This window comes from Cyphomyrmex costatus, unplaced genomic scaffold (genome assembly GCF_001594065.2).
Source record: "Cyphomyrmex costatus isolate MS0001 unplaced genomic scaffold, Ccosl1.0 scaffold72, whole genome shotgun sequence".
NCBI classification, from domain to species: domain Eukaryota; kingdom Metazoa; phylum Arthropoda; class Insecta; order Hymenoptera; family Formicidae; genus Cyphomyrmex; species Cyphomyrmex costatus.
This window is the reverse complement of record NW_017280289.1, coordinates 2,831,174-2,858,545: the sequence shown is the minus strand read 5'-3', so window position 1 is coordinate 2,858,545 and position 27,372 is coordinate 2,831,174. Positions and strand designations below refer to the sequence as shown.

Here is a 27,372-nt window from a genome sequence, read left to right as displayed (position 1 = left end):
ATACCTCTGATAGCGCGATAGCGTTGCAAATGACTGCGTTGTCGCATGGGAAAAATGGTGTTGCTACAATATTAAAAAGTTTAACTAGATCTGAAAATAAATCTGGTTGGACTGTCAAAATGATTACGTAAGATATTCAAACTAATTGCTAGAACGTCTAAATTTTTCGCAGCATTGTTTACCATGCTTATGAGTTTTCTATACACAATTATTTTAAAGTCTAACTAAATTATTTTTAATCTATCTAAATTTTTTAACAGCAAAATCATTCTTTCCATGAGCATTCCGACGCTATTTATCTCGTGAAGTATGTATAAATAAATTTCGCTGAATGGCAAATTTGAATTTTGGACTTTTTGCGATACTATGAGATTTCGTAATCTACTGTACTCCAAGGCGTTTGTTTACATAACAAAAAAAAATGAGTTTGCTGAAGTATCTATAAAATTTAGCTAGATACTGAGATTTGAAGATAATTTTGTTAGATTATCAAAATGATTATGTATTAGCAAACATGCGATGCGCAATTATACTACAAGAAGAAGTTTTAATATTTTGGCAATCTATATAATTATTTTAATGGTTTATGATAATCCAACAAATTAATTTTCATATTTGTGTGTATCTTTAAGTTAAATTTTTTAATACTTTAGCAAAATCACTCTTTATGTATATAAATATTATAAACGATATGTACTTAACGCTTCGTCAATTGATCGCGTTTCATCTATCTATGTATGTGTAGGTATATGTCTCAGTTGTAATAAATCTGTAATAATAATCTCTATTAACCGATGCGAGAGAATAAGAAACTTTAATCTGTAGCGATAACAGCAATATATGCTTTCCCGTTCTTCTTCCGTTCTTCAATCTACACATACATTTTTGCCGTCCTTTTTACAATCCATTCGAGACTGTCCGACAAAAAAGTAAATAATTGACGAGGAACTGTTCTATACCTGTGCGTGATTTCGAGATTTACATGCGGATAACATTCGCGCCACGCATCGACGTAAAAATCGCGTCGTCCCCGCCGTGCGTGCGTCATTAAGAGAACAGACATCCAGAAAAGGCCGGAATTTAACGAGCTCCTCGGAAGGATCTGCAGCAGTCTAGATGCAATTCGCTCGCGTGTCCTCTCTCTCTCTCTCTCTCTCTTTCTCTCTCCCTCTCCCCCCTCTCCATTGCTGTGGCCCTCTCTCTTTCTCTCTTTCTCATCGCTCGTGCCGGACGTTCGTAACGAGGCTCATTTGGTGGCGTGCACGCGACCAATCGCGCGACGGTATGGTGGCTGTGGCCACGCCCAACGACCAATAGCGTCGCGCGTCACACAGCTGTCAGCGTGGCCACGCCCCTCACCAATCCGTACCGCGTCGCGCATGACGCACTCGGCTCGCCTCGCTAACACGCCGCGTCGCCAGTCCCTTCTGGTGCGCGCGTGAGGAGAGTATTTCTCTCTCGCGCGGCAGCGAGAGAGACAGAACGGCCTCATTGATCCGCCGCCTCGCGAGGTCTGCTTGTCCAGACGTGATTTAAATCAAGATCGCCGAATCGGAGTCACTTTAGGAGACGGATCCGGTGTGTGTGTGTGTGTGGTGTGTATGTGTGTGAAATCGCAAGTGAAATCGCGTTCATGCGGACTCTTGCCGGGAAGCCGCGGTACTCTACGATTCTTCCCGGCCGCAGTCGGTGTTGTTTCTTTGGTGATGAGTACCTCGCTCGAAACGACGGCGGGTTAATCGAACGAATCGGCCGAAGAGATTTTCCCGGGCACACCCGTTCTTCGCGGAGACATGATTCTGAGAGACCACTACGATCGGAGACCAGATTCTTAGCTTGCACTAGAGACCATTCAGTGCTCGAATCAGTGTCGATTCTTAGCTCTTCGGACGCAGAATACAGCGAGAACGTGAAGACGCAACGGCCAATGATTGTCTCCACACACATCGCTCGATTGCTTCATTAATAAGAAGAGTGAAGAGAAGCGTTGCACTTTTATTCTGCGTACAGAGGGGCGCCATTAAATTGTCAAGTGATGTTCAAGAAGGTGGAAATTTGAAGGTGAAAAAGCGGTTTGGTGACATTTTCATGGAGAGAGCGTCACGACGAGAGACGTCGATGGGGTTCAAGGAGAGCGAGGAAGACGCTCGTTAAGGCGCCTCTAATAATAACAGCACGCTCGCGAGTGTACCAAGCAGTCTATAAATACGAGCGCTGCTCTGCGGCCCCGTGGAAACACGAGCCCGTGGATTTCACGGTACAACCTGTGTGTGTGGGCAGTGAGAGCGAGACAGGAAGAAAAGGCAGCGGAGTCGGAAGAAAATTCACGGACGGACGGATAGAAGAAAAACACCTCATCGATCGGGCGTATCAATTCGACGGAAGTGTTTCTCGGGGACGGGAATGACATAACATCAACTGTGTGTGTGTGCGTGTGTGCGAGTTCCATGAATATTTCCATGAATGGTCGCGAGCCGATCGTATATCAAAACGACAGGCGAGATTCGTCGAAGACGAATTGAAGACCATCGCCTGGAACGATTTGGCTCTTCCGCTTAGAATCTACGATCTCGTCCTCGGAAATTACAATATTCTGTGCCCCCAGGAGCGACGTCCTGGCGAAAACCCGAGTTGTGAAGGGAGATATCCGAAAAGATCACGGCAACGTTGGAGTAGCCATTTTTTTGCTTCTTCAAGCGTGGTTAACGCCAGCTCGCAGAGACTATTGAGAACGAGCGTGCTCCGCGACTTCGATCTATGAATTGACTGACCGCGTCGGTTCGAAGTTAATCACGAGACTGATACTGAAGAGAATCACGTTCCGTTGGACCTCTTTCTGCTTCCGGTTACGATGTTTGGCGACGTCAGTGACGGCGAGAGCTGAAAATATCGCGCATTAGTGAGGATCTTTACGTGATCTTCGATCGAACGAGACTAATGAGTTCGATCTGTCAATATCGCTGATCGATGAGTAATGCCTCGGAAAGGCGTACAATCATCTCAGCGTTATTCAACGACAGTTCATCAAACGGAATGTAAAGGATCTTCACAGTGTTCTCTTGTTTCACGTAACGCTGCAAGTGCAACGAATTTACATACTCAATTGTTTCAGTTAATTGAATATGGTTTAATCGATATGACTATGACAGACACAAACAGGCGTTTAAGGAAGATCTGAGTGTACGTAGGAAAGGAGAAGATACACATTTCGTGTTTAACGATAATTATAATAATCAGCAGTAATTAAACTAGCGATCAATTTGCGACGGGTAACGCAATAAGTGTGCGATCGAACTGCTGTCAGTACCTAAATTGGCGGCTTTAATTATTGCCTCTTATACGGACTTCATCTCGCATGTCATCCTTTGACACGTGCATAAGTCAATAATAGATACTAACTTGAAAAGCGGTTCAGTCTGAGTTGGCGAGAGATCTCGAATCGTTATTGGGCGCGTTGTAAGCGATGCTCTCATTCGGACTCCCCAGGAATCCGCAGTGACGGGTTCACCCCGCGGAAAATGAGCGGCGAGTAAAGGGGGCTTCCTCTCGCGTGTAGCGTCGGACCCCGGAGAGCCCGGGAGCGGTGTGACGCGGTTCGTCGTAGTCGCAAACGCGAAGCGGGTATAGGACGATCGTGTCACAACGGTGGAGGGCGGCGGTGGCGTGCGGGGGGTCGTCGTGGACCCCGGAGATGACGCAGCCATGATGGCCTACGGGGGCACCGCTGGTAACGGGGGCGCGATGGGCCCGACGTCCGGCGGCAGCGGCGGCGGTGGTGCGGATGTCCTGGGTACCACTGCCGGCGACTACAGCCCTCAGAGCACGCCCAATCCCACACCCCTGACCGGACACTCGACCACGGGTAGCACGGTGGAGAACGCTTACACGCCCGGCGTAACCGGAGCGGCCAGCTACAGCCCCCAGGATAGCCCGGCGAGCTCCGCCGGGGGCAGCGGTAACGGCCAGCTGCCGAGTTTTGGTTTCACGCAGGAGCAAGTGGCGTGTGTCTGCGAGGTAAGTCGTGTGGTCGCCTGTTTCGTGGAGTTCCTCCGATAAGAGACACGAAAACGTATCCCGAATGACACGCGAGCGTTCAAAACGGGTTTCTCGCTGGAAGGTTATCGTGAGAAAGATAATTAAGTAAATGTGAGTATATGACGGACGAGAGCGAATTGAAGACAGAAAAAAAATGAAGAGAAGAGGGAGAAAACACAGGTTTTCAACACTGATACCGATGCTTAGATGACCAACTAATTGTGATCAATTATAATTGATTATTCTTCTCGATCATGGTTAGTCGATTTCCTTCGACTTAAGACTTAAAACTTCAGTAATGGATTATTATTGGCCGTTTTTCATTTAATGACACAAATCGTTACTAGTCGATCGTTTTCTGTCTTTGTTACTTGTGGAATACAAAGAGAAGGACGACATTTGTGACGATTTGTGTCACTAAAAAATGAAAGACATCCATAAAATGCCCCTCAACTTTTGGATTGAAGTGGCCGCTTATCTTCCATGTTTGTAATTATGCTCAAGTACAAGATAGCTTTGATTCTTAAATTATTAATAATGGATGTTTAAAGCAGCAAAGCGATTAAGTTTGCTTGTCGAATAATTAAACATGATTGGTTGGATCCACGTGTAAGAATCAATCATGCTCATTCGCTCGGCAAGCAAGTCTCGCTTTGTCTACTTAAACTGGCCCAGTGTTTAGTCGTGAAAAAAAAAATGTTCTATACAATAAAAAAAAAAACCAACAAAATTCTAACATTTTGTGAGATTTTTGGCGTAACAACGATAGCTCGATTTATGCGCTATTCTGTGTGTTGTGTACTGAAAAAAATGTTCTAATTAAAAAGACTTAGGCTCGTAGCTCTGTTTCTTTTTATTATTTTATTATTTTTTTAAATAAAAAAACCTAATAGACAAAAGGGCTTAATGAGACCGAACAGAATTTCTAGTTATGTTAATCAGAAATTTTGTTTGATCTCATCAAATGTCATTCATTCTTGTTGTGTCTTTTTGATTTAATCAGAACATTTTTCTCAGTATAACAATATGCAAACTTTAGGATAACGCATAAGTCAAGTTGTGTCCTGGTTGCACCAAAAAATCAGCAAAAAGAATTTTAATAATTGAATCTCCTTAATTTGATTATTATTTTTACTTAATAATTAGATTAGATTGTGATTCTAAATTTACTTGACAAAAAACCTGAGAAATATGTCCAATCAAAGAATGTCTGATGAATCAGGATAACTTCTAAGCATTACTGAAACGTTACTCGTCTAATTAATATAAATTCAACGTTGTTTCGTGACTCTTATTAGAGGATCTCTAGCTGTATAACACGCGCCTGCTGCATTCAGCTGTTTAATGCTATGCGTCGCGTTTATAGTAAGCGTGCTTATCCATTCACATTTCAATTAAAATCTAGACGTAGATATAAACATTTTTCATATATCCAATCGCGATAATTATTTAGTACGATTGATCTTCGTGCAACTCGATGATTCATTTTGTTGTCAATTGTTTTGCACCGAACATGACTCGGCGCTTCAAAAGCAACAGCATTGCTCTTATAATTTTATCGTATATATAACCTACGAATAAAAATATAAAAGGATTGCCAGAAATGCGCGCAATATTCGCGATACATCGCTTACAACAATGAGCGGCTGATGGGAAATTTGGCTAGCGATCGCTGCACTTACCTCGGCGAATAATACCGGTCGATTTTGGTCTCGTCGAAACGTGATATCGTTAGACTCCTATCGTTAATGATCGCGATAAACATCGCGCGAGAGCCTCGTATGCCTCGTGCAAGTTTCCGCGGGTTTATTTAAATGTCGCAAATTGAAATAAATTGCTTCTCTTCGATCCGCTACTGCATACACAAATCCAGCTTTCGTGTTGATTGTCGTTGTAAAGTGCGGAATCAGAGAGGAACTACGTCCCGATGATGAAATTTCTGCCGCTACGACGGTCGTTATACGTCGCCGACATTGTGCAGCGTTATGCGCCAAGATTCGCTTGCATGTCACACGCTTAATGGAATCTGCACGATTTTACTGTAACGATAAATTGTTTTGCGTGCGACGTTTACGTCCCTCATATCGAACGTCCCACATGTTAACTCGTCCTGTTCGAGAAAAAGAGCGAGAGAGAGAGAGGCGATCCTTTCCGCGTTTGGCAAAATTTTCAATGATTCTTTACTGTACACTCGTCGGAGTTGCACTTTGAATGCAGTCTCGAATTTAAGTGACAAACGATTCATTTGACAAAATTGAAAATAAAAATAGGTATAAATACTAGTAAAGTGAATATTTGCTTAAACAAATCGGATAAATCTGCTCGCGTAACTGTTTGGATTGTTTCAATCGAGAAACGTAAGATTATAGATGAGCAAATAGATATATCGAATTTATTTTGCTTTTTAATCCAAGTGACGTGTGTAGAGATATCTAAATATATTTAAAATACATCTTGGATAATGCCTTTTACGTTTTTATGTTGCCGCGCCGTCTATTTAATTTCTTTCCCTTTACACCGCGTAGGCGTGTGAATATTAAGAGTTAATTTCTATACTTTGCGCTGTGAAAATATTTCACGAACGATTGAATCGTGCGGCGGTGCCGTAGCGCATGTAAAGATAACGAGCATGCGGAAAGATGGGTTTGCCAAATGCGGAAGTGATCGGCCACAAATTGCATCGTTGCACGACGCGTTCTTGCACGTGCATACTTACCCCTGTATACCAGCGCTATAATTATGCGGCTAGACTTTAACTCCTTGCCCACGTCGCACAGACAATTATGGCGCTCAAATTCTGCGATCGGACTTCGAGGAACGCTAAGGGCTCCACACGGTTGTGGCATGAGCGATCCGCGACATTGGAGTCGCCCGTCGCGTATCGATTTGTTTAAAAATATTGTGATACATTTTGTGTTGCCATACGCTGTGACACGTGGGCGCTAGTTGTCTTGTATCATTCGAGGTACCCATGACAGTTCCTCCTTCAAAGCATAAACGAAATCAACGTTTCACCAGGTGTCGGCCGAACCGCTTCTTGTCGAATCGTATAATGAAATCTTGTACTAGAGAAAAAGGAGAAATGATACGACTGAATGATTCCTTCCCAAATCTGACTAAATTATTCTAGAACATCGACTTTCAATCCCAGCTTAGTCCGAATTGAATTATATAATTTCAGATTCAGTCATTTTTAATCTTAATTTCAACTATTTTTAATGTCTTTACATTAATCATCTTCGAATAAAATTATTAATTATATTATAAATGCACATTCGATTACGTATCGAAGATAATTTAAATACAATATAGCCACTATCCGTTGAGATTGAAATATTGTTAGTAGTCATTAAATTTCAAATGGAGAAAGTGGGAAAATTTTTCTTAAATTTTGTATCAGTATATAAAAAATTGTTATTATTACGTATTGAACTTCTGTGTTGTTCAGTTTGAAAAGAGAGGAAGAATTAACTCAGCGGTTTTTCTAATCAGCATCTCCATCGTTGACAGTTAATCCGATCGTGAGATCTATGTCGTACATTTCTCTTCGTTTAAGTGACGTGACATTCATTCCTCATTATGCCACGCGGTAAGATTAATCGGCCGTGTTGCGGAAAATTCGGCGACATCCGGCGGCGACAGCGAGCAGACAAAGATGACAGGTGTACAGAGCTCATATTGCTAATTAAGCGATCATCAGACTTGTTCAGTATATGATCAGCGACGTCTTAATTTCGTGCCGGTACTTTCGCGGCAATTAATTTTCTACGTTAAAAGGAAATTTCGAGAGATTCTCTGCGATATCAACTTTCTTTGAACGTATATAAGATTCATGAATTTAAATTGATATAATATATAAAATTAAATTTTTTGAAATATATATATATATATAACTGCAATTATTGAAAAACGTAGGAAAAAGGATATAAAGATGAATATAGACCTAATATTCTCTGAATCTGTGTGCTTATATCAAGAAAGTGACAATTAGGGTCAAACACGTCTATTTACAAAAATATAAATTTAATATTGCATGTATCGATAACGTATCGATTTTACGAATAGTACTGTGTGCATCTAGCAAATCAGTTATGTATAAATTAAAGATACGTAATACGGTGATATCTAGACTGGTTATATATGGCGCGTGATATATCAAATAAATGTCAGTGATGCAAAGCAGACATACGCGGCAAATATTATAGATAGCTCATTTCTCAAACGGAATCCTCGATGGTTAATTATGTCAACGAGAGAAACACGCAAGGGATAATATGTTTCGTACCGATAAAACGAACTGAAGTATATGACGAAATAAAATTGATGTATAGTTCCACTTAGGATCGTGTTACGCGATCGTTTAAGTTCATTAATGGTCGTTTCGAGAAATTATACGAATGTTAAACGTGACAGATATGTCGAGTGTAATTTTACATATTAGTAATTATCAGATTTTCTCTCCATCAAATTATATTCTTTTATTAAAACTGTAACAGTTTTATGAATTTTCGTACTTTAATTTTATTATTTTATTAGACCGATTTTTGCGATTTCGTATAGCTTCGCATTATTACGTGGTGTGTTTATATTTCTAGTAGAAATACACAAACTGAATGCAATAGAATTTTCTCTCTTATGATTATATATATATATATATAATATATAAATTCTAATATCTTGACATAAGGAACCACCGACTGTTGTAAATAATTGTACCATTTGAGATATTCCAAGAAATTCACGAAATTATGTATTAGATTATTTTAATTGTTCCAAGACACGAGACTCATTTCTGCTTGCTCGCAAAAATTTAATTAATTGAAATTCGACTGTCAATATATCGGCATTGAAGGTAGACATCCTGAATCATTCCTCTTCAAACTTCTGAAACCTTATCTCCATATAATATTAAATCTCATCCAGTTGTTTTACAAGTTTAATTAGATTTTTTAATTCAAAAATTTCTCAAAAAATGGATCTATTTTATAAATATTTAATAACTACCTTAAAAAAGTGTTCACATGACTAATTTTTTAAGTTCTTTTTTTATTGAAGTTAAATAGATACTGATTTTGTTAAGAAAAAAGAATTAATCGGGCGAAAATAAATTAATTTATTCCACACTAATTTTTTTATCAAAAATGCTATATGAATACAGAGAGTTATCTAAGATTTAACTTAAATAGTCGTAATGTATTAAAGAAAAGACAAGTTCCAAATACAAAAGATACCAGTTCTATCTATGACTGCGTCAATTTGTTCCTCTTAAAGGAGTTCTAATAAAATAACTAATAACATAACTAATTAACTAAGAAACTTTTGTACCCGTTCAAACTATAGTTTTTATACAAAAGTTAATGTTTTCTTCTATTTAAGAATCACAGTTAAGCGATTCAATTAATAATTAATTCGAATCGAAAATTGTTTGAATTTGTAACTTTTTAGCTCCTTTATGTAATTTTAGATTATTTCGTTATAGCATTCTGTTTTATGTCTCTTTATAATTTTTTTAACATTCTGTAAATAATTAAATTGAATGTAACAATAGTTTGTATATACCACTTTGTTCAAAATTGAAGGAAATTAAATTTAGATTAATTTTCTCGGTGTGAAAATTGTAAATATAAGAAAATTGATCTAAACTTAATGTTTTTTTTTTGTCAAGGTTAATTTTTCCCGGGTTCTTCCAAACAACAGATTATTGCCTTGTAACTGTCAATTGCTGTAATTCTCATCCTAATTCTCACAGTTCCCCTTTACACAAAAATTGCCCCGACCAATCTGTTAGTCATTGGTAGTTGTCTAACTCGTCTTCCTTGAACGAAACGATCAGCTAAAAGAGGTGAATATGAGCATATACAAGATACACTAGAATAAGAGGAGACCCGGGATGAGTTTTGCCGACTAACAGTGTGCCCCCCCTGTCTATCGTCTTCAAGGCGATGGTGTCGAATGTCCAGGTTCTCCAGCAGGCAGGCTCCGTGGAGAGGCTCAGCCGATTTCTATGGTCTCTGCCGGCGTGCACCAGATTGCACCGGCATGAGAGCGTCCTCAAAGCCAAGGCGATCGTTGCCTTTCATCGGGGCCAATTCAAGGAGCTCTACAGGATCCTGGAGAGCCACACCTTCAACCCGAACAATCATCCGAAGTTGCAGAATCTCTGGCTCAAGGCCCACTACATCGAAGCCGAGAGGTTGCGCGGCAGGCCCCTCGGCGCAGTTGGTTAGTAAGAATTTTCTAATGGTCTTTTTTTTGCTGTACGTACGTAAGTAAAACGATAAGTGTATAGAGATTATTTCTTTAAGCGAATTCAACAATATAATATTTTTCTTAATAACGCGATCGTTAATTGCTCCCTTCTAAAATTTTAATTGTTTTATTAAATAAGTATTTCTCGTTTTTGTATCAATGATTATTAAGTTTCACAAATTAGTTAACATTGATTGGTGAAAAGAGAATAGAAAAAAATAATAGGTTTAATATATGCAGCACGATAAATAACCGCTCTTTGGAAATAAATAAATTTATCATAGAACGTTTATATGAAAATCAAAAAGTCGTTGAAAATAGAGTAATACATTTTGTCGACAATGATTAACTTTCTTCATTAAAATCAGAAAGTCCAAGTGGACACGAAACTCTATGTCGCACATCTCATTAAATTAATGATCCTTTTAATATAATATTCTCAAGATGTGATCTTTATTATTATATCATCCTCGAAGTACATATATACATATGTTACTGGTGAAATATAATATTGTATAAATGTCATCGTCAGTGTGACTAAAGAAATTTTTAAAATTTTTAATAATTCACGGCATATGATAATTTATGAATAATTTATCCGATACTCAATATAAGATATTGCTTTGCGGATTAAACTTACGGATTGCACTAACGATACCGGCGAGCAGCCGCCGAGATAAAAGTCTCGCTTTTTAATACGGTGCTCGCGCGCGTCGCATTTATATTTTTCTCGAACTTTTGGGACATTCCGCGCGGTAATTGCAAACAATGGGCGAAATGCACGCCGCGCGAATATTTGACATTAACGGACGGACGAAGTTATTATCGCGCGCACCAGCTAATGAGCAGCATAGACTTGGCCCTATTTTGTACTCGCTCGACTCGCAAGCGGCGCGCGTCGCGCGTGAAACCGACGACGTCGCCGTCGTTGCACTCGGCCCAGAAACCAAATCCGTCTTCAAAAAGGAGAAGCTAGAAACAAAGCGTGCCGCTGTGTGCGCGCGCTGAGAGAGAATCGGAGTGCCGTAACACGCCGCGCTGCTTCCTCTTCCGTTTTTCACAGCGCGTCGCGAATCCGCGTGCGCGCGGTGAAAATTTTCACTCGCCGGAGTACCAAAGTGCGTTTATCTTGGAAACTTCAAAATGTGTGTATTTAAAAGATACAGGTATAGACTTGAGCGATAGAATACTTTCTGACATTCTTGACGGTACCGCAATGACGGTGACGCTTTTAAATTTGTCTTTTTATCTTGTGTTTTCTTCGAAAAAGATGTTAAATTAATATCCTCACTTATGCGGAGGACTTCGTCTTTTTCCTTGCAGGCAAGTACCGGGTGCGCCGTAAGTTTCCGCTACCGCGCACCATCTGGGACGGCGAAGAGACGTCTTACTGCTTCAAAGAGAAGTCCAGGAGCGTCCTGAGGGAATGGTACGCCAACAATCCGTATCCGTCGCCGCGCGAAAAGCGAGATTTGGCGGAGAGCACCGGCCTTACCACCACGCAAGTCAGTAATTGGTTCAAAAATAGGAGACAGAGAGATCGCGCTGCCGAGCATAGGTGAGTCTTTGTGATTTCGTCTCGATAGAACCGTAAGATAGGAAGGAATGTGTGCTTCGTTCTGATAAAAATGTCTAGAACGAACAAAAGCGTGCAACGATCCACGTCAAATTTAACTATGCAAAAAAGAAAATCATGAAAAAAGAGTGAGAATTTAAAGATGTTAAAAAACGAGCGACTTTTACACCGAAGAAATATTACGAGCGTGAAATTAGGTCAACGGAAATCGGATTTTCTCTATTCTTCTACATTTTCTTCAAACTAAATTATGTTAAATGTTTCCGTTGAAATATTTTATTAAATAGATCGAATAGAAATATATTAAATCATATATATAACAGAATACATTATAGTTAACAGTTCACGATGCGTAACTAACGTAATTCCTAAAAATTGATAAATGTGACGTACATCGTGAGAACGTAGAGAACGTAACTATTTTATTAAGTACTTTATCAAGTAAATAATATCCGGCTATATTTCTACGTTCGACAGTATAAATACTATAGATGTATTATACAATTGACGGGCACGTTATTGTGGAATTTTCGTCTCTCGCGGATAGAAACGATCGGCCCGTAGGAGTCCCGTGTTGTTCGGAAGGTCATTGCTCTACATCCGATTTTAGAAACGAGCGAAGGCCCCATAACTATGTACGTAATGCGATGCCTTCCGTCGCGTAGCGAGAGCATCGTGTCGCGTACATTATACATATTCGTGCACGCGGCCGTCCTTTCCTTTGCCGAGTTGAGCGAACGAGCGGATAATAAATAAATAAGTACCAGCTGGGCCATCTGGGCCGCCGACAGAGCCAATCTCCCGCGAATTCTTCCGCGAAACTTAGCGCGTCGCGTCACGGCGAAACGATGACGAGTCATTACGGTGATCAAAAGTGTGCCACGCTTCCCTGTCTCAGTCGACTGATTAATAGATTGGACTGGATATAAATCCATAGCGAGAGAAACCTCCGAAAGTTATACATCGCGAACTACATTCTTGTCTCCATTAATGAAATTTATTTATTTTTGATATCAGCGTTAAATTGTAAAGAAAATTTGGTACCTATTCATTTTTATTTCATCTTATTTAACTTTATCGCAAAGCAAAAACTAAAAAGGTTACACAAAGTACTCGTAAAATGTGGAACAATCGACAATAGTAGCTTGCAACTGATTAGCCATCAGCAAGCCTATCTTTTAAGTAATGTCTTGAGATGGCCTCTGATTGTTTCGTGAAATCTTCAAACTATACTTGAGACAATCTTAAATATAACAATCAACTATAAATACCGGCCTATAATTATTATAATGAAATAAATTATAGTATTAATGAGATAATTATAGCTTAACATTTCATTGAGAATAATTTTTCACTTTGAACCAGAATTCCAATCAATGCTCCAATTAAATCTTTTTCAAGCGTGTAATTGCTAAAAGTTCTTTTAAGCTGAAGATTTATTTAAAGTAATCCATTATACACACAGAAATTGGAAGATAAATATTCGCGAAATCACGTGCGAATGTAATTGAATGATTGAACGGATATTTTTGCGATTTTGGGGAGATTTGGAAGCAGAGGTGTTTTGCGAGATTTCCTGTAATTAATATGCGACGAATGATGCCATACACATTTATCCGCAAAGCCATCGGATAAGTCTATAAGATTCATCGTCATGAGTGATGCTTACAGAGTGACCATAAAGTTTCCGATACACGTATTTTACTCTGGAATTAATAATTCTCATATCAATTTCGAATGATCTATTTAATTTGCGCAAACTTTTCACGAATTATAAATACATATACTTGTTTCTTTTGCGGATCTATATTTAGGAAAACGATTACGGAAAATAATTTAATTTTTACACGCTTTTTATTAGAGTTAAACTTCATTGAATTCAAGTTTTGTTGATGTAGTATATATATACGCGAAGATAGATTTCATATATTCTTGAAAATTTGAGTTTAGCTCGACAATGTTATACATTAAATACTGATATAAATCATTAGTTTTTTTTTAAGTCGCTTTAGGATGAGCGTTAATTCATGAACACCTTGTATGCGTGCACGCATCTCTGACCTCCTGCCATGAGAATACACAGAAGCCATAAGAAATTCGATACGTTCCCCATGATATGATGTGTGTACTGGTCCTGCCATGGTAGTGCTTCCCACTTCCTCCCTCGCGAGAAAACGCCGTGTCCACGATTCGCATGGATCGACACATCCTTTATAATGAAGACACTCCACTGACGCTTTTATTAATATATTCTAGTCTGCTAATGTTAATAGAAAACACATTTTGTTTGATAGGGGACGATAGATTTTATTTCTATATTGGCCGTGGACAATAATAAATAACAATGTATAAAAAATTAAGGAGACACAAAACCTTTACTTATATAAAAATATGTGTAAGTGCAGGAAATCGCTCGCAAATTATTATAATAATGAATATGAACGAATTTACTTTTACATAAGTTCCTCTATACATTTACGAAGACAATAATCTAATATCGCATATTGCAAAAATATTTATTTGTTTAAAAAATAATAGATAAGTACTTAAAGAAAAATCTTTTTTGTTTTACCGCTTAACAATATCAAATTTTGAAATATAACAGATAGATATGTTTTTCTTAATAAAATCTTTGTCTCTCGATTAAGTCTATGAAATTAAAAAAAACATTGACAAAATAGCAACACAAAATAAACTTTTATAAAAATTGTCTTTTTTACAGTTTTTATAAGAATAAATAATTTTTTAAAAAACTTTTTTCAAATTTATTTATAGAAAATTTGATTATAAAAAGTTAAGAAGAAAAATCCTGATATCTATTATACATATAATTGAAAAATTATAGTAAAACTATAAAAAAATATTAACAGTTTTTTATAATATATATATATAGATTTTCAACAGAATAAAATATGTTTATTCGGTTTAAAACTATTTTGGTTTATCGAATGTAAGATCGAGAAATTCTTTAATAATAAATAGATTATTATTATCTAATAAAGACATAAAAGAAATTTTCTGAATCAACTTGTGTACTGTTTTCGCGTAGCGAAACATCTTGTTTAATATCTCATACATACTATGTATAACTTTTTTCTGATGATTCATCCGCCAGAATCGATATTTAAATAGAATTGATATTTTAATACATTCAAATAGCAGTGATATTTAATAATTAAAAATGTAGTTATAATTTAATTGAATAAAAAACAGATTTTAGTCAACTAGTCTATTTTTTTTAATTGACATAATTAGACATTCTGAAATAAGGTCACTAAAAAATAAAAAGTCAATACTTTCAATAACTGACATTTCAAATCTTTACATTCTAGTCCGACTAAAACGGAATATAACAAATATTACATATATAGATAGAATAAATATATAATAGTATAATTACACGTTGTATCGTAAAATTTTTGATAATTATAAATTATATCAATTTCTTTTATATAATTTGATTCCAACATATGATTCCAATTAAATTTAATTTAAAATATTAAAAAATTTTTGTTTATATAACTTAAATTAGCTGAGAAGAAAGAAAGGCTTGTAATAAAGAGCCACCGCAAAAATTGCCCGTTTTCTGAACTTCTAATTTTGAAACAAATTCTATGCCAAATGATTACAGTTATGATAAGACAATAATTGCATACAATTTTTCAGTTGACCATATGACTGGTTTGCGACATATAGGCCCGATTTTTCATTATCTGGTTAACTTGTGGTTAAGCTTAACCTGATGTTTTATCCAATGGGCTTCATCTATGGTGATGTCATGGATAAAGCTCATTGGATGAAGCATCAGGTTAAGCTTAACCACAAGTTAACCAGATCATGAAAAATCGGGCTATATGGGGTCAAAGTGGTACCTGTCGTTTGGGAAAGTATGACACTATTATATTTTTACTGACCTAATATTCATGTTAAAAAATAATTCCGATAGTATGTCGGATCAATCAGAATGATCTGAACGAATATTGCTTCTCGGGGATCTTTTAGATTGCTGATTATGAATCTAAAGCCTGAATTCCAAAATTCACATTGGACTTGCCATTTTGAATTTTAGAATTCAGATTTCACGTTCGTAATCAGCGACTCAAAAAACATCAAATACTGTCGGGACTACTTTTTAACATGAATATTAGGTCAGTGAAGATACAATATAGGGTAGTGACGTAATGTACACTGCTTTCGATGGTTTGTTCGAAAAAGTTAACAAGAGAGATAAAATTATATTTGAAAAATGAACACCAAAGTCTTCGCTACAAGAATTACACAGCGATCGGTTTTACATGCTGGGCACATTGCTTGTACTCCACAACAAATATATTTCGTTTCTATACCTCGCGCTGCCACACAGAAGAGTTTCCAGATTTTCAATTCACTATATTCGGAGATTAGCGGTGTCTAATGACAATATACCGGTTGCGAAAAGTACAAAACTCGGCCTGTACATCTTTACTCAAAAACGGATCGAACTCGGAGCACTGTCTCGTTGAAGTCACTTCGTTGGCGGTTACAATGAATCTGTCTCTTGTTGCTCAGCCTCGGCCTTTCCAAAACGAACGTGTCGCAGCGTTTCAATCTTGATATTACACGAGATTTAACGATATTACTCGAATTGTCGATATATGTGATTCTAGTGCCACTTTAACCCTCTATATTTCGCAAACCAGTCATATTCTCAACTTGAAAATTTTATGCGATTATTGTCTCATCATGACTAGTCATTTGGCACAAAATTCGCTTCAAAATTAGTCGACAAAACACCTAATTTTGCGGTGACTCTTTAACAATTGTACTATATACTTTCATCTAACCGTATCGAGTTAAATACACGTGGATTCTTTTCATTCTCGAAATAAATTGACTATAAAAAGAACTTGATTCTATTTATAATAAGGAAAAAAATAGTACGTATTTGAGAATTACGCCCACAATTATGTAGCTGTTTAACGAGAAGAGACAATCGAAAATTAAGTAAATATCTCGCATATGCAGGGGAGTCGTCCCGACGATCCCCTTGAGACAGGGGCGTCTCATGGGCGTCTGCAACGAACAAAAAACGTCAAATACAGAGACTACAGTCTTCCCTCGGGAGCTGTTATCAAACGATTTAACTATCTCATTTCGATAAGATATAATGCGCACGCTTATAATAAAACACAGACCTCTCAAAAAAGGGCAAAGCAAATTTCAATAATGAATTTATATACAGTGTTTAATGCATTTACTATCAAGCGATAATTGATAGAGAATAATTAACATTAGAGAGATATATATGAAATGTATATATCATGTAATGGAAATTAAAAGATTGAATAATAATGACTATATAATGACGATATATGATAATTATAATAACAATAATAGCGTACTAACATTACCAACATTAACTCCATAATCCAATTTTTATTTATCGTTCTTTTTACAAGCGGGTTTATTATGCACGCGATTACAACGTCTACGTAGCAATTTATGTAAAAAGATAACGATTACGTGCGCTGTCGAGCCCGCGTAATGGCTGAATTAATTGGTATCGGTCGCCTATAATTATCGACGCAGAGCGCGTATCCGAGCGGAAGTATATAAGATTCAAATCGTGCGAAAGATAAGGTTGATCTAAACACAGTGGATTCTCGAAACGCCTATAATATCCGTATGAGCTCAATCCTCACGGGCCCCGCTCTCTCTCTCTCTCTCTCTCTCTCTCTCTCTCTTCTTGCCGTAACAAACTTTAAACAATGAGACTCGATCGAGATAAAAGTTGTGCAGTATGCCACGACTGTTTTGCATACCGAAAAATCAGGACTGACTCTGATAAGAGAGAGGGAGGGACTTCGTCGACTGTAATCAGTGTTAGATTATATTTGCGCCAGTCGATTCGCGGCAAGCATGTATTGGAGATACAAAGTCGTCAGCATCCAATCCAAACTGTGCCAAAGTGCATCCGCTGCACTTTGAGAAACGCACAAAGCACGTCGACGACGCAGTGTGTCAACGGCGAAACGTCGTTCGAATTGCATCACTGCGGACGATAAGGGAACCGCTGTTCTCAGTACCCAGTGTCCGGTGACAACGGAACGTGCGTGTATCGCCCAAACGTGAGATAACGCGCTGTGATGCTGATTAAGATGTCGGCGACGGCGCCGGATAATCCATATACGCGTCCCTGTCGCTTCTCGAAATTTTCCGACGACGACGGTGCGTAGGTACGGTGTCGCGTTGCGGCATGAAGGAGAAGAGCCTTCGGCGCTACTTTAGTCCGCTAGATGACCACTTCGGCCGTTAGGCTAAAAATAATATAGATAATATCTGACAATGGAAAGCGATACGGCAATGACGTGTACGTGTTTATGTAGCTCGCGGATAGAGGAGATCGCGGGTCACATTCCCTAATTTCAGAAACTGTAACGCGCAAATATGCAATACGCACAATCAGTATAGGTTTGCACTCTTTTAAATACTTTAGAGTGGGATCTTATTCTAAAGAGCGAAATTTCTTAAAGATTGAAAATTTTGCCACTTTTTAAAAAAATAATAGAATTTTTATTTTTTGCAGCCAGAATGAATTTAGACAATAAATAAATTATCGCACGTTTCTTCATTTTTAAGTAGGTAGGGATGGCCACGATATCCTATGCACAATTATTTAAAAAATTTTGTTCTCTCTCTCTTTCTCTAGGAAAGGAAAAGAAAAATATATATATTGCCTGAATTTTAAAGGTATTATTTTTATATTCCTTTATTTGATAAAAATATAGGGGAGACCGGGGCTCCACGAGTCATTTACTGTTTAGAGAATGTTTGGATTGGTGTAATCATATGATTGTTATTTACTTGCCCATACTATGTATTTAGATGACAGTGATCCACTTCTGTTATCTTTCCGTATACATGCTGTTAAAGAATCTCATATATATAGTGCAAAAGTAATTATTATTTTATCTGACAAAATTTCTTATACGTTGTTTCTACAAAGTATAATATACTTATTACGAGTTACATACGTGATTCTACACATTTTTCCGCATTTTCTCTGTAATGCAGGTAATCATTTATTGCTTACTTCGATCTTTTATATTTCACCGTCTTTTAAATTAGACACATCGGGGTACTATGGGTCATTTCTAAAAATTTCTTTTTCGATTTTTATTTAAAAACCAAATCAATATTTATAAAAAATGCTCAATGAATCTTAAATTATACATTATCCCTTAATTATATAAAAAAATTGAGACCAAAAATCTTACATTTTAATGTATTTTTTTACTGTTTGAATTTTTGTAACTCATGATACTTCGGTCTCCCCTACACAAAAAGAACGATGTTGCTGAAGTATTTAAAAATTTAGCTAGATATACAGATTTGAAATTAATTTTGTTGAACTATTAAAATAATTATGTAAAACATTCAAACTAGTTATTAGAATGTGAAAACTTCTTTGCAGCGTTGCTCATCTTGCTTGAAATTCTTGCGTAATTATTTTTATGGACTAATAAATATTCATATCTACATTTATCTAAATTTTTAGATACTTCAGTCAAAATGTTTTTTAAATATGTAAATAATGTGAATTTTAACTCTATACATACTATTGAAAAATACAATTATAAAGATAAAACTTTTGGGGCAATTAAAAATTGTACAATATTTTATTATAATTCACAAAAATTGTTGCTTATATAATCTTATTTAGCTACTTACAGATTAATATACAGATATAATAATACAGATTTAAGATTACGTTTCACGAATCTTCCACTTAAACGAGAAATCGACTAGCTGCTAATACAACCAGAAACACATTCAGTTAAAGCCAAAATAATAATTTTTTTTTATTATAAAGTTTGACTATTTGTATTTTATTTTTGTGTGACATCTTTGGAATGGTTGTGTTCATTCAATGAAAAAAAAAACAGCTTGGAAACTGTTATAAGATTTTTTTAATGTAATTTGTTCTTGTCCTTCATTCTTCATTGGATCTAAGTAGATGATAATCATATTAGAATCTCATAACATTTGTAAAGTTACTTCTTCTTAACACAGTCATTGACACATTTTCATGAATATAAAAAACGCACTATATATAATATTTATACAATATTTTCGGCAGCATCATGTTGCTTTCTCGAAAATTTTAAAAACAGTTGGTCAGTCGGCTCTTTTTTTTTTTCAAATATCGATTCTATCGCTCGGCTGGAAAAATAAATGCCGCACATTTCGCGTTGCGATCCCTTTTTTGTACGCGCCGTTGTATATGTACGACACTTAAAATGCGTCGATTTCGATCATCGTCAAAACGAGAAACAAGAGCCGCAGAGGGATGGCGGGAGGAGATGGGGATATGGACGCCGGTGCATCCGCGAGTGCATTGTGCCTCCCATTCTCTTCGCAGTCAAAAATAAACTCTCGACTGCGCGCACTGGTTGCGCTGTATATTTTTTTTTTGCTCTCTCACTTTCTATGAGAGCGGCCGCGCTTGTATATGGCATTTAAAATGTCTTTATTATCGTCGCGCTAGTCCCGCAGTTAAAATCACGACGTAGCGATCCCCGAAGAGACCCAAGCTTTATGAACGACGGGCTAAGGGCTAAGAGAACAACATCGTGGCGCCGTGGAAATAAATAAAGAAATAAATAAAGACCAAAGTACGGACATCTCACAATCGCTCTCCAACTTATCGTATTTCGAATTTATTATTCTTCAATCGAATGATTTTTAAGCCGAAAATCTTATCAATATTTAACCCTCAAGACTATATCAGACTATGTGAAAATTAATATTGATATTGGATTGGAATTTCAGTCGGAAAAAGGAAAATCGATCTTGAGTGAATTTTGCTTTGATTGATCAAATTTTATTTCAATATCAATCTCAACTGCAAGTCTGATACGGACATCAGACGCTTATGACAACAACACACTGCTGCATAGTCGATGCCTAATTCGATTGCTACAACTTTCATAAAAATGAATATATTATAAAAATGATTTTAAATCGAAACGCTAGACATTAAGAATCATACTTAAGCAAATATGCATTTTGTTCAATAAAAAGTTATAAGCAATAGAGAATGTATTAGAAAAGCATTGGAAAGAAGCTGGATAAATTATACCAAAAAGGCGATTAAAGATTAAAGTGAAAAGGTATTTGAGGCAGAAAACTCTTGCTTAGCATTTTTAAAAATAATTTTACTTCCATTTCCGACTTCTATAAAATGAAAATTATGAACTGTAATAAAATTCTAATTATATCATCGTAGCTCATCATGCCGAATTTTAAAAAATTTTAAAATAAATTGAAATGCACACATCTCTAAATGTGAAAATTGTTGTTCACGTTTTTCATTGAGAAAACTAGCACTGATGCAATCGAGTGTAAATCAGTTTACATATTTTCAGTCAATAAATAGTCCTTTTATTGTGTAGGATTATCGAGAATACGTAAAAGGGTTAAATATTTATTAAATATGAATTGATTTGTATTTAATTACACTCAGTGCGTACTAGTTTTTCCAGTGGAAAAAGCTGTAAGAACGCAGAAAACAGTTTTGCAGCAACGACGTCTCGGCGATGAGAAAGAGAGAGAGCGAGCAGTCGCTCTTACAGCGAGTTTGCCGTTCGCCGGCTTTCTCGATGGATCGAAAGGGCTATATCACGCTGGCAGAAGCCAGTAATGGCTTCGTCGTTGTACTCCAGTGTCAACAAAACATTGCTAATGTACCAACCCTCGAACCCTCGCCCTCGTTCTCGCCCTCGCCTTCGTCCTCCCCTTCATCCGACAGTGCGGAGAGAAAAATGGAGGGACAGGACGCAGTATAGGGAACGTTATTTCCAGCCGGCCGACAATCTTATCCCATGTGATCGATTTGTTGTTAAAATTTAAGTCGTCTCTCCCGGACCGATCGATGGCTCCTGTCGGCGTTGACCTCGATTCGATCGATCGATCGCGTAATAAAATATAGAAATTTCATGAGATTTTAGATTTATGCTCCTACATCGGTCAGACAGATTAGTATTATCGTGATTAATTTTGTACAATATGTTTGTACAAATTAATATAACTTTTCAACTGCTTCCTTTCCATCGCGGAGAGAAGGTAATTTCCTTCCGACGTACATTATAAGATTAAATTAAATTAAATAAAAATAATTAATTTTGTGTAAACACACACAAAAGCTCCTTGAGGGATAGTTTTCAATTTGATAAAAAGATTTAATTAAATTTAATCAATTATATAAATTCTTTTAAAATTTTTTCAAATTGTTTGTGTTTACACAACAATAATAAGATTGGTGAGTTATGAAACATTCTACACGAAAGAGTTCGACTTACTCCGGGTTAATAGCTAAACTCTAAACACACTTCGTGCTCCCTGATCGTCGCTTGGAAACTATACTGGCAGTAAGATTAACGTCTCTCTCATTTGTCGGCCGTCAGAGATTGTCCACTTTAGATTAGATTAGATTAGATTAGGGACGGACGTTTTATTCGCGCCGCATAAGCGAAAAACACGCACTCGGCTGCTCACCGCGTTTGTTTGTGGCGACGTTTTATCGGGCGACGTGTGCGGTTCTTCTGACGTTTTCTACGAACCGGACTCGATGATCCGGAGTATCACCGTCGTAAAATTCTACGCATGAACAAAGAAGAGCGGCATAGGAGATTACACACAAGCTACGTATTTTTCTGAAATGACAACCGTTAGCCAAAAGTACAAAGGTTACAGAAAAACCTAATCGAGATAATTGCGATACTAAAGATTATTACTTATTCTGTAATCCTTTGTGTGGATATTATTTTCGATTAATGAATAACTTTCCCTTTTCTATAAATGACAACTATTGTTATTCATTAACAATAAACTTGTGGATAACAAAATTATTTGCGCGATATTTTTGTCGCTATTTTATTGTTATAGAATAAAACCCTAAATGCATAACACCGAAAAGTTTTGATAAATTCAATTATCTCCTAAAATAAATCTAACTATCTAATATTTCATCACATCTTTTTCAAATATTTCTGCAAGAAACCACCATTTTTTCTTATATAAATATATATATATATATAAAATGTTTGGTTTCGCAATTATTTAATTTTCCTAAATAAATTGTGTACATATAAATAAGTGAATGTGGGTGTAAATGTGGGTGTAAGTGTAGGTGTATGCATACAAGGATATAATGATTATTTTTTAAGCATTTTTTGCGATATGCAAAAATCTTCGTTATTATTCGGTTTTTATTAAAATGTAAAAATTTCAATATAAAGCATATAAAAAACGTATCGATAAATATTTTCAAACTAAATACCGATGAGAATAAACCATTTACGGTCAAGCTGGATCTTGAATGCTTCTAATATAATTTTCGTGTGAATTCATATACCGTATGTATGTAGAGAGCCCTAAATGCGCGCCGAAATTTTTTCAGACTTACAACGCAAATTAATAAACTACCGTAGTACTATCACGAGTTAAATTGACTAACAATCCAATAATTTTGATGCTCATTGCATCTTGAATCTTGATAATGTTGAATAATATATTAAAATCTATGAATGACGTATTAAAAATCTGTAAATAATTTAATTATATTGCGAAAAATATTACCTCAGCTGGAAGTCGAATCAGGATCGCTTGCTTTACGCGCAAGTGTTCTAGCCAATTAGATATTAATAATATATTATATTAATAAATATTTTCTTCTTCAATGTCAAATGTATATTCGAATAAAACAAAGAAGTAATTAATAAACATGGGTAGTAATATCGAGCAGATTTTAAGAAGATATTAAAATTTTACATTTATGACAATTATCTTGGTAAATTCTGTAAAATAAACTGGCTTTATTATAATAAAAAGGTTTGACAAATTAAGAATTAAATAAAAATTTCTGCGCATAAAAGGTATTTTTAGTGCAAAACTTTTAAAAGCATTTTATGTTATTATAATAATAATCATCATCAAGTTGAGATAAAAAGATTGAATTTCAGTAACCTCGATGGATTTACTGCGTAATAGTGTAAAAATACATATCTACAACGTTTTTGCGAAGTTACGCAATAATATGGGATAAAAATGAAATGTGATACGCAATTACGATTTTAATGTTTAATATTGCTAACATATTTTTCACCTGATTGAACAATACGTGTACCTTTTATTAAACCTTTTATGAATATTAAATATTAAATTTTCAATCATTATATTTTACTGCTTGCGCAACGTTGTGCAAAATTTAATAAAATGCGAATAAGACAGATCAATCGAGCTTAATAAAGCAAGCAACACAAACAATTATTTTTTATATTCCTTTATTAATTTCGATTGATCCGTCTTACTCGCATTTTAATAATATCTTGTAATATTTTATGATAACTTTCGAGCATTGGATCGCATAGATATTCTCATGACTAAATATATATAACATTTATAATACATATAATATCTACATTCTTGATCTTCAAGACGAAAGTAAGTTCACGCTTCCATACATTTTCTGCATGCATTTCATTAAATTTTAGCGGGATAATTTTGTTTAATCGATTATCCGACAGTTGATTAACCGTGAGTATCGATTCGCAGACAAGAGGGTTAAAAATAATCGAAGTAGCGGGTTTTCTGGAAGGGACAGTGTACTTTCGCCGGATATGGAATGAGACAGATGGGAGAATCGGCGTCGAGAGGGCGGTAACGGCCGCGGGGGTGGTCGGTTAGGGTTAGAGACAGGGGTGGCTGCGCCAATATTGACTCCTTCTGAAAAGCAGAGACTCGTCGGTGACACAAAGAGGGTGGCGCTACTTTACCTCGCCCTTCGTACACCCGGTACGCCCTAAGGTACTTTCGACATGGCGTCCAACCGGCTAACTTCGACGATTTGTGACGTATGTGCCGCCTCAGTAATCACTCGAAGGCTCGAAATGCTATCGAAAGAGATTTCACGTTTATTCGATCGATTATAAATCGATGTTATGATAAGCAAACGTTAGTCTGTTTCTTAAAAAAAAAAAAAAAAAAAAAAAAAAGTCTAGAGGATTATTTTAAGCAACAGCTTACCTCTACCTCAATAAGTAATACATAATTAAATAAGTTTCTGTTCTTATTCTAAAATTCATGAGTTATATAAAATTCAGATATTCGATCTTTTGAAATATTCGATTTTATACGGGGCACGCAGATACATTTTAACGTAGATTATATTAATATGAATACTTTCTATTCCGCGTTGATTGTGTTACGTTACTAGGTGATGTATATAAGATGATTTCTCAAACATTTAACTCGCGTTAAATACATATATTTTACAGTGCATTAAAAATCCGTTCGTTCTCCTTTTTAATTAATTTACATTCGATAACATTTTGTTCGCGTATATCGCGTACGTATTGATTTTGATGAAAGTAACTGTTATTATTACATTCCGGTGTTACGAATTATTTGCAAAAATCTCGACGGATTGATGACATAATACATCGCGCGTGCCGAAAGCGTGTTTTCCGATATTTCGCTTTCTTCACGAATGACGCGTACCGTCGCGCAAATATTCGCACAAGCGAATAAAGATGCTTTCGGGTCAAGCGGAAGGAGACACTCGTTCAAATCGTAGCGCCGACGTGGCCCCGAAATAGCCACGAATACTGGTACCATTCCCTGGTTTACGGTTACAACGGGCACGGTGTCTGGGCAGCGCGCTGCCCGTGTCTGTAATCAGAGAACTCGCTTCAACGCTGTGTGTCGTAGCCGCTATACTACCGTATCCGCTTCCAAGTTCTGGACTCTAAATGTCAAATCATTCACGTTAATTAATCCAACGTCACTAAACACTGTATTATGTCATAATTAAAGCGATGAATTAAGCGACGTGGATTATCATAAATTTTATCTGGATTTCTGCAGCGCAGAAGACAAGAAAGAGAGAGAGAGAGAGAGAGAACTTGTGATCTTTATAATTTAAAGTTTTCTTCAAACTTATTATATATTTTCTACAGCAAGAAAACACTAATTTTATTACTAATTATTTGTTCGAGAGAGAGATTCTTAAAAATAATTAAATTTTATTAAAAATATTAAAAATAAAATAATTAAAAAATAATCGCGATATTTTCGCGATAATTATCGATGCTACTCGGCCTAAACTCGCCCACTGCTATGCGGCAGTCCTGCATTCGTTTATATTTCTGCATCAAGACGCATTCAGCCTCGTTGTGCAACCGAACGAGTCTCGAAAAACCGCACGAGTGAGACGAGACAGACAGGCTCAAGGAAATCGCTCAGACGTTCGAGCGATTTTCCACGACTTCCGTCGTGTCGCATTCGTATGCGGGAATTGGGCGCGGCTCAACCTCGTCAAGGTCGAAGCGACTCTTGACTTATGCAATTTTCACGAAAGAATTTTTATTTTCCTGAAACTCTGCGTCAACACCGTTCTAAATAAAAAAAATACATATATATGTACGTACATATACATTGCACTTTTAGATTAAGATCTCTATTCTGATGTAATTCTTAGTTGTAATGACATTTACTGTCATTAAAAGTTACAGAATTGCGGCGCAAGTTTCGTGTGTACAATCGTGTTATATACGACGGAAAACTAATGCAAAAAATACGGTTAGGTTTTAAAAATAACAATAAAATAATTTTGCTTTTACAATTGTTAAAATAAGAATTTATTTTCAAAAATGTGTTTTATTAAAAAATATTTATTAAGAAATATCAATAATTGATCAAACGTGTTATATATTTAAAGTTAAATAATGCACGTGCGCTAATTGTTTTCTTCTTTATCGCTGCATGATTAAATGATAAGAATGTTTCCTTGGTTATAAAATGTGCTTTTATCTTTTAAAATTTCTAAAGATAAATTTAAATTTTGATTCGAAAAATCTGTAATCTTTATTTGCTTACTTTTCTTTGACAGATTTTTACAAGTTTCATAGTATACCATAGAGTTGAATACTTGTGAAATTCTCTTTTCTAATTACCTTTGCGCTACTGAAAGGATAGAAAATAAAATATTAATTGCTTTTGGCTAACAATAAGTTTATGTTTTCCTGTATGTTTTTTGGATAAAATTTTAAATTTTGAAATACTAAAATCTTTAAATTTCATCTATACTACCATCTTCTGAATTTGGTAGCAGAACTGCCGACGGTAGACGGTGTCCAACTAGAACTGTCAAAGATGAGTAATTTAGATAACTTTCTGTCCTTATTTTTGGTTAATAAAAATTTATTTAGATATTACTTGTATTATTATTTATATTACATTTATATTCTGCAGTGTATATTTAATTCAATATAGACAAAAAAGTTAAATTAGCAAAACCAAAATGATGGCATCGTCGGTTCTAATATTAATTCAGATCTCATTTTTTAACCAAATCTGTTTTAACATTGCCTCTTATTCTACCAATAATTCTTGAATATTTTTATTAATTGCATCATGAAAACCCCTCAATATTCATTCTCTGTGTAGAACGAAACTGTGTTGAAGGAATTTAT

General features: G+C 36.1%; 1 protein-coding gene across 1 annotated transcript in view; it reads left to right on the top strand.

Moving 5' to 3' along the window:
- Positions 1-3,702: 3,702 nt before the first annotated feature.
- so (SIX homeobox 1 protein sine oculis) overlaps positions 3,703-27,372 on the top strand; it is a 33,818-nt gene continuing 10,148 nt past the window's right edge. The window contains exons 1-3 of the mRNA XM_018548413.1: positions 3,703-4,014; positions 9,975-10,257; positions 11,608-11,842. Of these exons, the coding sequence (XP_018403915.1) occupies positions 3,703-4,014; positions 9,975-10,257; positions 11,608-11,842 (830 nt within the window). The remainder of the gene's footprint in view (positions 4,015-9,974; positions 10,258-11,607; positions 11,843-27,372) is intronic.